Source organism: Nanorana parkeri, unplaced genomic scaffold (assembly GCF_000935625.1).
Source record: "Nanorana parkeri isolate BGI_ZX_2015 unplaced genomic scaffold, ASM93562v1 scaffold868, whole genome shotgun sequence".
NCBI lineage: Eukaryota > Metazoa > Chordata > Amphibia > Anura > Dicroglossidae > Nanorana > Nanorana parkeri.
The window spans coordinates 534,572-549,323 of NW_017307136.1; the positions used below are offsets into that span (position 1 = coordinate 534,572).

The 14,752-nt window shown below is 40.3% G+C and overlaps 1 protein-coding gene across 1 annotated transcript in view; it reads left to right on the forward strand.

Moving 5' to 3' along the window:
• Window positions 1–14,752, forward strand: part of TRPC5 (transient receptor potential cation channel subfamily C member 5) — a 215,877-nt gene that overhangs the window by 162,944 nt on the left and 38,181 nt on the right. The window contains exon 6 of the mRNA XM_018565630.1: window positions 7,116–7,438. Coding sequence (XP_018421132.1) covers window positions 7,116–7,438 — 323 coding nt within the window. The remainder of the gene's footprint in view (window positions 1–7,115; window positions 7,439–14,752) is intronic.

A 14,752-nucleotide genomic window follows, 5' to 3' on the forward strand; every position in this document is an offset into this window, starting at 1 on the left:
ATTCATTTTTTATTAAATATTTTTATTTTTTACTTTACTTTTAGGGGCTTCGGGGAAATATATTGGGGGTCTAAACAGACCCCTGATATTTCCCTTTTAAAATAGATAAAGAGATTGAGAACACAGAGTCCTCAATCTCTTTTTCTGTGTCCCCTGTTATCAATGAACAGGAATCCTCTATGAGTGTTCCTGTTCATTGATAACATGAGAACATTGTTTGTTTACTATAACTACAATTATAAATGAATGGGGGTGATGTAGATCACTCCCATTCATTTATAATTGAGGATATAGTTAACATACCATATCCTCAATCCCTGATCGCTGAGTGTGTGTACCTTGCTTTTCTCTCTGACACGCTGTCACAGGAGGCTGATAGAGTGGTGTAGAGAGGAAAGCCCAGCCTCCTGTGACAGCGATGTCTCCGCCCCCACACCGCTCTGCCGGACTGTGATAGGCGGCTGAGCGGTGTGGGAGGAGAGACGCCGGCCGCTCACAGCGCTCTCATCCTGCAGCGCTCGGCCGGCTGTCACTTTCTTTTCTCCCCGCTGGAACACAGAGCAGCACCCAGCGGGGAGAAAAGAAACCAGGGATGCGCCGATGCATCGGCCGAAACATGGCTCTTTCGGCATTATGCCAAAAGTGCCATTTTCGGCCGATATGTTTCGGCGGCCGATATATCGGTGCATCCCTTGTTTATAATAGAGACACTTGTTACCATGACAACTATTCAAGAGGGGATTTCCTTAACATTGAAAGATATCCTTTCACTTCCTGTTGAGTACACGGGGCAGGAAGTGAAGAGAAATTTTCCTAATGAGGCAAAGATTTTTAAAAAAAATTACAGTGGCTTTTAACCCTCCTACACTTCGTGCAAAATGGAAAAAATAAGATTTCTGTACTTACCAAAAACTCAAGTCCTTTGAGGGACACAGAAATTCAGAAACAGTCAGGTTATACTGTCTCCTACAGGAGGTTGGGACACTGGCAAATAGAAAAAGATGTAAGCCAGATCCATTATAACCCTTTCTCCACCTAGCATGCATCAGTTTTATGAGCAAGCAGGACATAGGGCAATAAACATAGAGGGGTGGGATCTGTGTTTCTTAGTGGACTCAAAAAAAATATAATGCGTAAGTGCAAAAATCTTATTTTCTCTATCGCCCATTAAGGGTGACGTGACATCCAAAAGTAGTCCAACTAAGAGGTGGGCAACAGCCAAAGACAAGCCCAAATCCAGGCTATATTTGGTGAAGTCCTCTGCCACAACCAATGGGAAGGCACAGAAGAACAACCTGGTGCTGCAAACCAGGCCAGAGAAAACACTGTCAAGTGGAAGCTTTAACATGAAGGAACGATGGGCCTAACCAGAGGGAGAATGGAGAACCAACCAACCATCCACCAAAACCAGGTTAAATGAACACTACCTGAACTGGAGTAAACTAGATCAAGAAGTGGTCAACAATAAAAAAAATCACTGGGCCAAGTCCTAGGGGAAAAATATACCAAGAGGGGAGTGTACACAACAAATATATCCAAAGCGAAGACTAACAGCAGAACTCTGGGGAGAATTTGTATTTTCCCTTGCATTGGGGCTACCCCTGCACTGCAAGGGTTAAGTGCTCATTTGTGCCTAGGTGTTTAAAAAAAAAAGTTATACTTACCTGAACCGTGGAGGCGGATGGCAGCTACTTCAGTCCCTGGAGCCTGTCTTTTCTTCTGCTGCAGCGATGGTTTGTCCATCTGTGTCCTCACATCCTATATGCTGTATTGAATGTGATGACTCAAGGATCCTTAGATCACTGCAGTGGAGGGGAGAGAGGCTCCAGGGACGCATCTAAGAGCAAGTCGGATCTGAGGATCAGGGGAGTACAGTAATACCTTGGTTTACAAGTAACTTGGTTTGAGAGCGTTTTGCAAGACAAGCAAACATTTCTGAAAAATGTTGCCTTGATATACAAGCAATGTCTTGCAAGAAGAGCAAAATTCTGCAGAAAAGCACCACCGAATAAGGCTGTAGCAGTGCGAGCGATGAGTCTGTTTAACGACAACACAATGTCACATTGGATAGATTCCTTGTTATGGTTTCATGAAATGAGAAAGATTCCATTGAGTCAAGAGATAACAGTGATTCCGTTAGTGATAGTGAAAGTCGTCCTACACAATAATCTTCCTCTCTCTCGTCCCCCTCACACCAGCCACGAAGGTACCTGTAATTGGTTTATTTTCTTTATATTTTGTACAGGTTTATATTACAGTACTGTATTGTAATCATTTTTATATGAATATTTTTGGGTTGTGGAACAAATCATCTGAATTTCCATTATTTCCTATGGGGAAATTCGCTTTGATATACAAGCGCTTTGGATTACAAGCATACTTCTGGAACGAATTATGCTCGTAAACCAAGGTATCACTGTATACGTTTTTTAACACATAGACACAAACCAACACTTAACCTTAGCAATGCAGTGGTAGCCCCACTGCAAGGGTAACCATTTCGCCCAGAGTTCGGCTTTAATATACGGCAGCTTTCCAGTGATTACATGTGGTTACCTCATTAGTTTTCTTTTCTCAAATTTTTTCCCTTTTTTGCCTCTGGTGGTCACATTTTGTGTCCTTGAGTGACAACGCTCACTCACAGTGCTCTATGTATAGAGAAACAGCATTGCCACTCGAAGAAGGTAGTATGTTGGGACTACAAAACACCTCCCTGTACCACATAACATATGGGTGAGGTTTTCTGTAATCCAAAGAGAAAACTGGGAACACTGCCAACTGACAAGAGTGCAGCACAGGCAGAGAGCACTTGAAATTTGCACTCAAAAGATTTCATGAAAAACGAACATGTATGTTTTTGCACTTCCTGAACAGAGATAAAACAACACTTTCAATTATATATTTAATAGACCAGAAGAGATTAAAATAGAAGAGGTTTATTGGTATGCTTTACAACACTTTAGCTCATCTCATTTATGTCCAAGATCTGTCCCCTTGAGTTCTTATAGTGGATATTAGATTCTAATTCCAACCAAGACCCTTTTTCTATCATCACTGTATGCAATAAAAGATTATTACTTAAAACAAAATAATTCTTCTACTCCCTTATTTGCTTTCCTCTTATAATCCTAATATCAATCATTTCCTTTCCTAAACCAATGTCACAACTATTTCCCTAATAAACAATAACCAAAAGTAGACTTCCACGATATGACCTCTCATAAGACTAATAAAGTTAATAAGACCAAACTGCCTGTGTTTGCTAAAAGGTCATTTGATAGGTCCTCTGCTTTTGCATATTTCAAGCAAGCAGTACCTTCTCATAAATGATACATTAAATAAAATTATATCTGAGGATATGTGGTCTGTGCCACCATTTCCTTCTTCACAATTTATTGGACCCGTTAATGTCTGTAGAAAATAGTTCTGCATCCATAGGCCAAGGCACTTTTCATAGCCCATTGTTATGAATTGTGCTACCTGTGGTAGGACTGATCAACTGGCCCTCCAGCACCCATTGCAATTCTTGCTACCTAGTGTAGATCTTCCTGTCACTTAACATTAAAGATACAAAATCTACATCTCTGCACCTGTTTCCTCAATGAAGATAGGGTCAGGGAGCAACTGAGATAGCAGGAGAATTTTCCAGAATCGTGCCACATGCCAAACTGAAGGGAAGTGCCTGAGACAAAATTCTGAGGAACAGCTATGACAGGTCCCAGAAATTGATATTTCAAAATGCAGCTCAATAGATCTTAGACAAAGAGGTGAGAGTAATCCACGTCTCCTGTCCTGCCTGATTGATACTTCAGCTTGGATTAGTCTATTGAAATGATTTCACATATATAAATTTAGGCCCATGGATGCATCTTTCCCTTAATTAAATGTAATATTTTAAAAACATCTTGTGAAAGAACCTTGTTATGGTTTCATGAAATGAGAAAGATTCCATTGAGTCAAGAGATAACAGTGATTCCGTTAGTGATAGTGAAAGTCGTCCTACACAATAATCTTCCTCTCTCTCGTCCCCCTCACACCAGCCACGAAGGTACCTGTAATTGGTTTATTTTCTTTATATTTTGTACAGGTTTATATTACAGTACTGTATTGTAATCATTTTTATATGAATATTTTTGGGTTGTGGAACAAATCATCTGAATTTCCATTATTTCCTATGGGGAAATTCGCTTTGATATACAAGCGCTTTGGATTACAAGCATACTTCTGGAACGAATTATGCTCGTAAACCAAGGTATCACTGTATACGTTTTTTAACACATAGACACAAACCAACACTTAACCTTAGCAATGCAGTGGTAGCCCCACTGCAAGGGTAACCATTTCGCCCAGAGTTCGGCTTTAATATACGGCAGCTTTCCAGTGATTACATGTGGTTACCTCATTAGTTTTCTTTTCTCAAATTTTTTCCCTTTTTTGCCTCTGGTGGTCACATTTTGTGTCCTTGAGTGACAACGCTCACTCACAGTGCTCTATGTATAGAGAAACAGCATTGCCACTCGAAGAAGGTAGTATGTTGGGACTACAAAACACCTCCCTGTACCACATAACATATGGGTGAGGTTTTCTGTAATCCAAAGAGAAAACTGGGAACACTGCCAACTGACAAGAGTGCAGCACAGGCAGAGAGCACTTGAAATTTGCACTCAAAAGATTTCATGAAAAACGAACATGTATGTTTTTGCACTTCCTGAACAGAGATAAAACAACACTTTCAATTATATATTTAATAGACCAGAAGAGATTAAAATAGAAGAGGTTTATTGGTATGCTTTACAACACTTTAGCTCATCTCATTTATGTCCAAGATCTGTCCCCTTGAGTTCTTATAGTGGATATTAGATTCTAATTCCAACCAAGACCCTTTTTCTATCATCACTGTATGCAATAAAAGATTATTACTTAAAACAAAATAATTCTTCTACTCCCTTATTTGCTTTCCTCTTATAATCCTAATATCAATCATTTCCTTTCCTAAACCAATGTCACAACTATTTCCCTAATAAACAATAACCAAAAGTAGACTTCCACGATATGACCTCTCATAAGACTAATAAAGTTAATAAGACCAAACTGCCTGTGTTTGCTAAAAGGTCATTTGATAGGTCCTCTGCTTTTGCATATTTCAAGCAAGCAGTACCTTCTCATAAATGATACATTAAATAAAATTATATCTGAGGATATGTGGTCTGTGCCACCATTTCCTTCTTCACAATTTATTGGACCCGTTAATGTCTGTAGAAAATAGTTCTGCATCCATAGGCCAAGGCACTTTTCATAGCCCATTGTTATGAATTGTGCTACCTGTGGTAGGACTGATCAACTGGCCCTCCAGCACCCATTGCAATTCTTGCTACCTAGTGTAGATCTTCCTGTCACTTAACATTAAAGATACAAAATCTACATCTCTGCACCTGTTTCCTCAATGAAGATAGGGTCAGGGAGCAACTGAGATAGCAGGAGAATTTTCCAGAATCGTGCCACATGCCAAACTGAAGGGAAGTGCCTGAGACAAAATTCTGAGGAACAGCTATGACAGGTCCCAGAAATTGATATTTCAAAATGCAGCTCAATAGATCTTAGACAAAGAGGTGAGAGTAATCCACGTCTCCTGTCCTGCCTGATTGATACTTCAGCTTGGATTAGTCTATTGAAATGATTTCACATATATAAATTTAGGCCCATGGATGCATCTTTCCCTTAATTAAATGTAATATTTTAAAAACATCTTGTGAAAGAATCTTCCGAAAACAAGTAAACAGAATTAATGCTCAAGAGTAAGTGCATATGTAAGTATTTTCCTATTGGCTATCAGCAACTTATTCAGTAAACAAATTTATTCTTACGTTGTTTTGGCAAGGCGTTCTAGGGCCTGAGAATAAAGCATATCATAAACATAAAAGTACTTACTGAAGTCAGAGCCAGTGAAATGCTCACTAAAAGATTCAGTCGCAAAAAAATATGATAGTGCTTCTTTTCAATCAAATGTATTGTCTTTTCTACACTTATTGGTTGGGCTAGCGTATAAATTAGCTCAACAGTTTGTAGTTCCATTATTATGTGTTAGTCTTGTTTTTTTTTTAAAGAATTTTGTCTTAGAGTTATACAGTATGACTGTGCAGCTATCTTTCTATGTGTGAAATAGAGGATATTTGGATAGAGCAGAAGGTCGGGTTTTTATTGTCATTTGTGTTTTTTAACTAGGATATTTCCCATCGCTTCATGTCAGGAAAGGAAGTGATGGGGAATCTCTTCAAAAGGGGCACAGACAAACAATTCCTTTTTCAGAAAAGTGAGTAGAGTTAGTATAGTAGAGTTGTTTTTGTTGCTGCACTTGACTTCCTGCTCCAGTGACAGCCACATACTCCATTTCTTGTACAGGCTTCACATGGTCAGGAAGTACAGGAATATCTCTTCAAGGTGGTCACAGACCAAAAAAAACCTAATAGAAAGTGTAACTGTTTTTTAACTCCATCTAAAACTAGTTCGGCTTTTAGATTTTCATATACTTTGTCACTTTAGTAAATATTGTAAAAAGTGAGATTATAACATAGCTCATATAAAACATATCCCTTTTGTTAGACCACAACACAACTACTCCTTGTAGTAAGGGGAAGAAATACCTAGCTGTGGGTCCGAGTTCTTTTGTAGTTATCCACACAATCTCTTATTTAGCATTTACAGTCCAAGTGCTCATAGTCCGGTCATATTTACTTATTTTAAATATTGATTAAAAGTAGTATAACGTTTTATACTTTTCAACTCCTGTGACTGTTTTCTTTTACAGTTTTTGTACTGAATGTACTTGTAATCATACAAGATGTTACCTGCCTTAGTGGAAACCTTGTATTAAAAATCCAATATCTGCTACTAAGCTGGGTTGGGATTTTAATCTACTTGCTGTTTTCACCTTGCAAAATGGGTACGCTAAGATAAGTCAAATCGAGTCCTTCATTACAAGTAAAAAATGACATTTCCTGAGGCAAAAGGGCAATGCTACCATTGATTAAATTCACCATTTGGCACAAGCCCTAGGACAGTTTCTGTGTGACTCAGCCTTGATAATTTACAGCTTGTTCTTGTCTCTATTTCCTCAGTACAACGGCTCACGGCCAAGAAATGAATGGGATATGTGGCACCCCACACTTATTGCTGAAGCACTGTTTGCAATATCCAATATCCTGAGCTCCCTTCGTCTCATCTCCCTGTTCACGGCAAACTCCCATCTGGGTCCCTTGCAAATATCACTAGGACGGATGCTGCTGGACATTCTCAAATTCCTTTTCATCTACTGCCTGGTGCTTCTGGCCTTTGCCAATGGACTAAACCAACTGTACTTTTATTATGAGACTAGTGCCTCTGAGGAACCTAACAACTGCAAAGGAATTCGCTGTGAGAAACAGAACAACGCCTTCTCCACGTAAGACAAGTCTAACCTATTACAGTTCTCTTGTTTACATGAAATGTACTGTTGTGTCAAACATAGATTTCTGTCATATGGTTCTGTATGATACTCCGGGTTAAGTTTTCCACTTTTCCTATTTAGGTAAAAAATCTGCTCTCTTTGCTCTCTGATTACAGTCAGCATGGACTACTACCCCACCAACCCCATGTCTTTAAAAGCAGCACTGAGATTAATTGAGCCATCATTGCTGCTTCCCTTGTTAGGCATGCTCTTATTGGAGTTATATCGTACTGTGCCAAAAAAAGTAGTTTCCAAAAATCATAAGACCTCAAAACTGCTTTAAAGACAGACTAACAAAAGTGTGTCCATTTCAGAATAGACAAGGTTGGGTAAATTTTTTTAAATCATACTGAAGAAGTGTTTTGGTGGGTAAAATGTGCAAAAGAGTATAACATGGGGTAGTATGTGCAGGAGAGAAATGCATAGGGTATGGTGGTGGGCGCTATGTGAAGGAGAGGATTGTGGAGCATATAAAGGTGGGTAGTATGTGAAGGAGAGGAATGGGGAGCTTGTTGCACCGGTGAGTATGTAAAGGAGAGGAGTGGGGCAAGCATGACAGCAGGTAGAACGTGCAGGACATGATTGCAGACCATATGACTGGATGTGCAGTAGAGGAATGTGTAGTGAGTATTTGTAGGAGTTGAGTGCAGAAGGTATATCAGCAGGAAGTATGTGGAGAAGGTATATCAGCAGGAGAGAATGATGGCTGGCCGTATGTACAGAAGAGAAGTGCAGAGCATATTGTGATTGGCAGTATGTGCAGGCCGGGCGTTTGGCATGTATCACAGTGGACAGTGTGACCGTACGGCAAGTCTGATCTAACTGTACTGTTACCAGTACATGACAATACACAGTTTCAATCCTATCATGCTGTTGCAGTGACAATACCAATATCAGCATTATCCTACACAGAGATTTTCCAGCTCACTTGACAACAATCTAAGACTGAGAGTGATCATCACTGGTGTTGGTTAACTCCTTGCCATCCGCTCACTGTAAAAATGCGGGCGGACGGAGGATGTTTCCCGGCGGGTGCACATACATTTACGTGATTTTTTTTCTGCTCACGTGCGCAGGGAAGGTAAACAGCCATTACCGGCTGTTACATACAAGCTTTTGGCTGGCTCCATAGCCGGCCAATCACTTGTATCACTCTCCACAGGGCACCCCCCGCTGCCGCACCCCCCTCTGTTGCCGCTGCCTGTCCTCCCTGCGGCGCCCAGGACAGAGAACACCTGCACAGCGGCTACTGGTACAGAGGAGGAGAGATCAGCATTTCCCCCACCGCTGATCTCTCCTCCTTCTCTCTCTAAAGGAGGAAGGGATGTCTATTACATCCCTTCCGCCTTTAGCTGTTAGCCTTTAGATCTCTGCTTCATCAGCTTCTTTTGGGATCCCAAGGTGACATTAGGGGTCTTGGGGACCCCTGATGTCTCCATAAAGTGGACCTGTCATTGTATATTGGCTATCACTTAGGGGGATTTTTAGCCCCCTATGTGATAGCAATCAAGTTAAGTGTAAAAAGTGTGTGAGCAATCATTTTAGGGCCATTAAGCACTTAACAGATGAGCAGTAAAAGCTTTTAAATTGTCGCCTATGACCAATTTTAGGCATGGTAGTTTTTTGCAATTTTGCAGGCACACGCAATTTTAAAGCTTGACATGTTTAGTATCTATTTACCTGACGTGACCCCGTCTTTTACATTTTACCCACAAATTAGGTAACAATACATGTTTTATATATAACGTAAGGAAAACAGTTTTTTTTTTTCAAAATTGTCGGTTATTTTTTCATTATATATTAAAAAATAAAAACCCCAGTGGTGATTAAATACCACCAAAAGAAAGCTCTATCTGTCCCCCAAAAAATGATATAACATTCATTTCAGTACAGCGTTGTATGACTGAATAAATGTCAGTCAAAGTACTGCAGCGCTGAATACTGAAAATGGAGTAGACAGGAAGGGGGTTTAACACCCCGGTCAGCAAGTGGTTAACTCTGCTGTTGACCCTTTACACAGAATAATAGCTGCCACCATGTTTTTAACAGAAGCATGCACCATTCCCAGCAAATGCTGTGACAATTCAAAAACTTAAAAGAGAACTATGGGCTAAGTGTTTTTCCCCATAGTTCTCTTAAGGGTCACGGAAGGACATATACTAGTGTGCTCCCATGACCCAAAGCTCAGTATATCGCGAGCAACAGCTCGTGGTATACTGAGACCGCTGCAGCCAGGACGGATCCCGACAATGCTGTCAAGATCCACCCAGCTGCGTGAATGACAGCTGACTCTGCCTATATAGAGGCAGAGCCAGCAGTACCTGCCCCCTCCCCCATCCGTTCCCCCCATTGCTCTCTGCAGGGAGATGATCGAGAAGTGAGCGAGTGATGGTATGTGTTCACTCACTTCCTGATCTATTGAGCCGACGTATGACAGTTTCATTGTCACACGTCGGCTCGAACTATGAGGGTGAGTAATTTGAAATGGTGCAAAGAAATATACAGAAAAAGAAGTTACATAAAACAGTGACAAATAAAAAAAAAAATAAACAGAAAGGAAATAAAAATGAATGTACTTAGCAATGGTTGGGTTCTATGGGTTCCATCGGAGTCCAGTCAATGAAACAGAAAATGGATCTGGGATGGTCTCTCTCTTGAAGTAAGGCTTTGCAAAGTTTCTGTTCTTGATGTTAATGAGAGCTTCCTCTTGATGGTAGATGAGAGCTTCCTAGCTGCTTTCTGCAGCAGGTTTGTGTGGGCCCTCTAAGGGGTGTCACGGAGCCAGCCTCCCCACCCAATCAGAAAGGCTTAGGTGGATGAAGCAGGAGGTCCTCCTCTTTAGGGATTAACTGAGTCTGTCAAGTGTGCTGGTTATTAGCACTTTACAACTTCTCATTAGGGTTTTAATAAAACAGCCAGTCTTGAAACAACCACCTGGGTACTTAGCAGACTGGGGAATGTGAAGGATCATTTTACCAGAAACACGTATGTTAAATCCATATTTGATTGAATCATATCCAGAAGTGCTTATTCCAGCAACTTGAGGGGACAAGAAATTCCCCAATTAGTATTGGGGTGCCCATACCTCCCTTCAGTATGTGAAGGAGAAGAGTGTGGAGCACATTGCAGTGGCCAGTATGTGCCAGACAGGAGTATGGGCCATGTGACATTGGGGTGGTATGGTAATATTAGATGTATTGTGAGCACTAATAGTTGATGAGGGGATGGGAAATGTGCCAGAAATTATCTTCTGTGAGCAGGGAAGTTTGTGGGTGTTTTTCTGGTTGGGTGAAATGTACCAGAGATGTACCAGAAATGTGGTGGTGGTAGTATGAGGAGAGAAAGAGCTCAGGGAACATTCCAATACATATGGATAATACACTTTTTGCCATCCCTCTGCACCGTGAAGACAAATGCTTTTGTAAACAGACTACTCCCCGCACCCCCCACCCCCCCCCCCCCCCCCCCCCCAAAAAAAGAAAAATACTTTCCTCGGCTCCAGCTTCCAACACTTTCGGGAGGCACAGGTGGTGTTACTGTGTTACTGTGTCTTCTGGAAGAGCTGGGAGCTTGAAAATATGTCATATTTTTCACTGCAAAACAGAGGTATTACAGAGACCATATAGCTTTTCCTGAGTACAATAATACGGGATGATTGAATACAACAAAAAAGGAATTGACACCAGCATTTATAGAGCTTTATGTCTTCCAGTTTGCTACCAATAGTGGTTTTCAATGATCAATGTAATCATTAACAATTAAGAAAGGCCTTGTACACATTTATGGGTATTATTGGTTTCTGTTTCTGCTCTGTTTTTATGTTGACAGCTAAACAATGGAGTGACAAAAACTCTCATTATTGATCTCTGTGAAGAGACACCAAGGCTGTGCAAACTATATCTTCTCACCAATGCTTTCTTTTTAAAGTAAATAAGAGAAGGAACATGGCTTAGGAGTAAGAGAGATCATAATGAAAAGTAAAAGGAAGCAAGTGAATTTTACTGCCATTGTTTTTACTACTGAAAGTGTCATGTGAGAGTTTAAAATAAAAGAATACAGAGGATTATTAGTTGTTTGTAGTAGCAATAAAATAAAATAGAGTTATTACAGACTTTTTCATACTATTCTATCTTGCTTTATAAAGGTCAACTACAGTCACTTTTGTTTTGGTTTTGGATAGGATGGGACTGTGTCTTTCCTTGATAATTCATTTAAGGGGAAAACCCTTTTCTGTATATAAAGAGTTATACTGTATCATATCTACAAAACCAATGTGCTTGTTTAACATCATAGAGGGTTATTCACAAAGGACTCAAAGGATTAAGCCGAAGCATCAGCTAATCCTTTGGCTCAATTCGGTCGCCGGAGCACTCCGGTTCAGCCAAACCAAAGGGCAGCTGTATGGGCTATTCACATTAGCCCATACAGCAGCCAAAGGCAGCCGAGCGGCTGAAGTCACAACTGAAGCAGGGAAAACGGTCTATCAAAGCAGACCGTTCTCCCCACAAATGTAAACAACTGGGCGGAGCCAGTTTTTGCTGTCACAGCTGCCCCCACCCAGTTGTTGTCATTTCATGACAGCCCAGTGACCTCAGGATATTTGAAGACACTGGCACTGAGTTGTCAATAAGTGACAACAACTGGGCAGAGCCGGCCGTGATGTCAAGGCTGACTTCGCCCATTTGTTTTGATTTGTCCACGACCTGCGGGAAGACAGTGACGGGTGCCAGAAAAATGTAAACAGTTAAGTGGAGCTAGTAGTGAAGAGGAGCATTCAGAGTCTGCTGGCTGCAGGTATCAGGCACTTAGGGGAAGTGTACTCTGTGTCCTACCTTTTGTTTTGCAACTGGGGCAATGGGCCTCTTTTTTCCCCCCTGTGTGACTTGTGCCTCTGTTTCTGTTCACCCTGCGGCAAAATAGAAATAAGACATTTTCTTTATATTATTAGGTAAATGTTAATAAAACACTAGGGACTTTGCCAACATTAGGACATTTTTGAATGTTTTTTCTGTGGAGAGCACCCAAATTATCTCAAGTTTCTGAAGTATGAACATGAAAGCTAACACAACACTATTTCTCTTTTATACTAGTCTTTAAAATAGGTAGCACAATTATTTATAGGATGAACTCTAACATGTCCAATTAAAAGCAACATACAAATATAAAAACACTTCTGGCAATTCAATAGTCAACTTATTTATGCAGGCCTATAAATAATGATATAAAGAAAGGTAAGTTGTGGACAAAGGAGACACAGAGATCCCTTGGGTTACATTTGGAATCAGCTTTCACTCTAGTTCTAGTCACAGTAATGTTTCAAAGCTCCCAATTTTCTGATATGAAAAAGAGGGCACCATTCAGCACAAAGTATGTAGGCAAAGGGCACATCTTGCCACATCCCAGAGTTACATTGGCCAGGAACAATGAATATGCAAAAATGACTGGTTAAATGATTGTTTTTTTCACCACTCCTTTTTGTTTATACTGCCTTTGGAAAATAACGCATGCAATAATTCAGTTCAGAGTCAACAGTTTGGTGTTGAATAACACTTTCAGTAGATCGTTAGTAGATTTTTCAAAGTGGTCTATACAGCATACATAAATAAGGAACAACAGAAGAGGAAAGAGGGATAAGGGATTAAGTTCCAAAAGAGGGAAAGTCCCTCCAAAAGGGGGGCAGTTGGGAGCTATGGTCTGTTACAGCTTACTGCAATAAAGGGATCTTTACACTTTGTTGAACATGTCAACAAGGGCCATTGCCATGCATGTCTCATCATTATGCAATCAATTCCCTTAAGCAGAATCCTTGGGGTTTAGGGCCATGTTTTTTCTCTGTGTTACAAGGTGTCTACAAGACATGATTACTTACAGTCTGTAGTGGAAGATGAGACTCACAAAATAGATTTAGTACATCAACCATATATAATGGCAAGGTGTCATTTCTATTAGCATTGTAGCAGTTTGTCAACCAAATGAGGAGTCTATGAGCAGGTTCAGTCTAATAAATCAGCAAGTGTCTATAAAGCGTTGATAAACTGCTCGCCTTCAATACTATTTACTGGGGCTGCACAGGTGTAAGACTGAAGAGATATATAGTGGTGCCATGATGGTTAAGAATTAAGCAATGTACTGACCTTCAATGCAGATAGAATAAGGCGAAACTATATTTTTTTTTCATTTTCAATTTCATGTTTCCCAGCAAAGCAACATTAACCTGTGTTCATTCATGACAGAAATAATCTTTTTTTATTACTTCCTTTTCCTGGCTAGAAGATTGAAACGACCACAATATGATTGGTTTTCCAGTTGACCAAACAAAGTAAATCTGTTAAAGCTTTTAGGCTGACTTTAGATCTTAACATACAAATATCAGGGTGCATAACTTGTTAACTGACCCAGAAATCAAAATCGGGTAGCTTGAGATACCTGCACATGCCTTCACATATTTGCTTCTGGACCTTGTCATATGCAAATGCCCTTATTTCCTATCAGTGTTGAAAGTTGTCCATGCCTCTTATCTATTGCACTTTCCTATTGGCCAGTAAGGCTGTATATATTGATGGACCAATAGGACATGTGGAAGGGAGGAAGGGATGAAACAGCTTTCAATACTTGTGATAGGTGTCAAGGTTTGGAAATCTTAGACGTGTCCAGCAAAAACAACTAACCTTTCCTGGTAGTGACATATTTCTGTCCAAAGTGTGCCATGGTACGTCATATATTGGTGGAAATGGTAAAAGGTGGGTGTTCCTAAGAGCTAATGTAGACAAGCGTTGTTGTCAAATGCTGACTATTGCAAGTGCATGCAACACATGCCTTTGAACACAAAAAAACAGAAAAAGGCTTTGTTTAAGCTGCTTTATTGGTAATGCAAACACATCTCAATAGGACTTGCTGTGTCCAAAGAAACACCGCATTAAACAGGTTGAACGCAAATTCAGAACTGTCATTAACACTACAGTAATGAAATAAAGGAAATCTGCTGAACTGCGTTAAACATTGTTTTCAAATGTATGAACACAGACAAACAATGCCTGTCTTTATGAGCTCTAAAGGACATTTTTTCCATCTTCCAGCATCAGCTTCATTAGCAACTCTCTGCATTTGGTCAAGTGATATCTCAGAGGAGCAAAGGATGTTGGTGCTCAAAGATTTCCCTCTGCCAGAAGCTGTCATTGCAGGTCTGAACAGGGAACACATTACAATATATTTCCGACAGCAGATCTGATCTGAAAGGTCTCAAGGTTTGAAAATTCATACCCCCCCAAC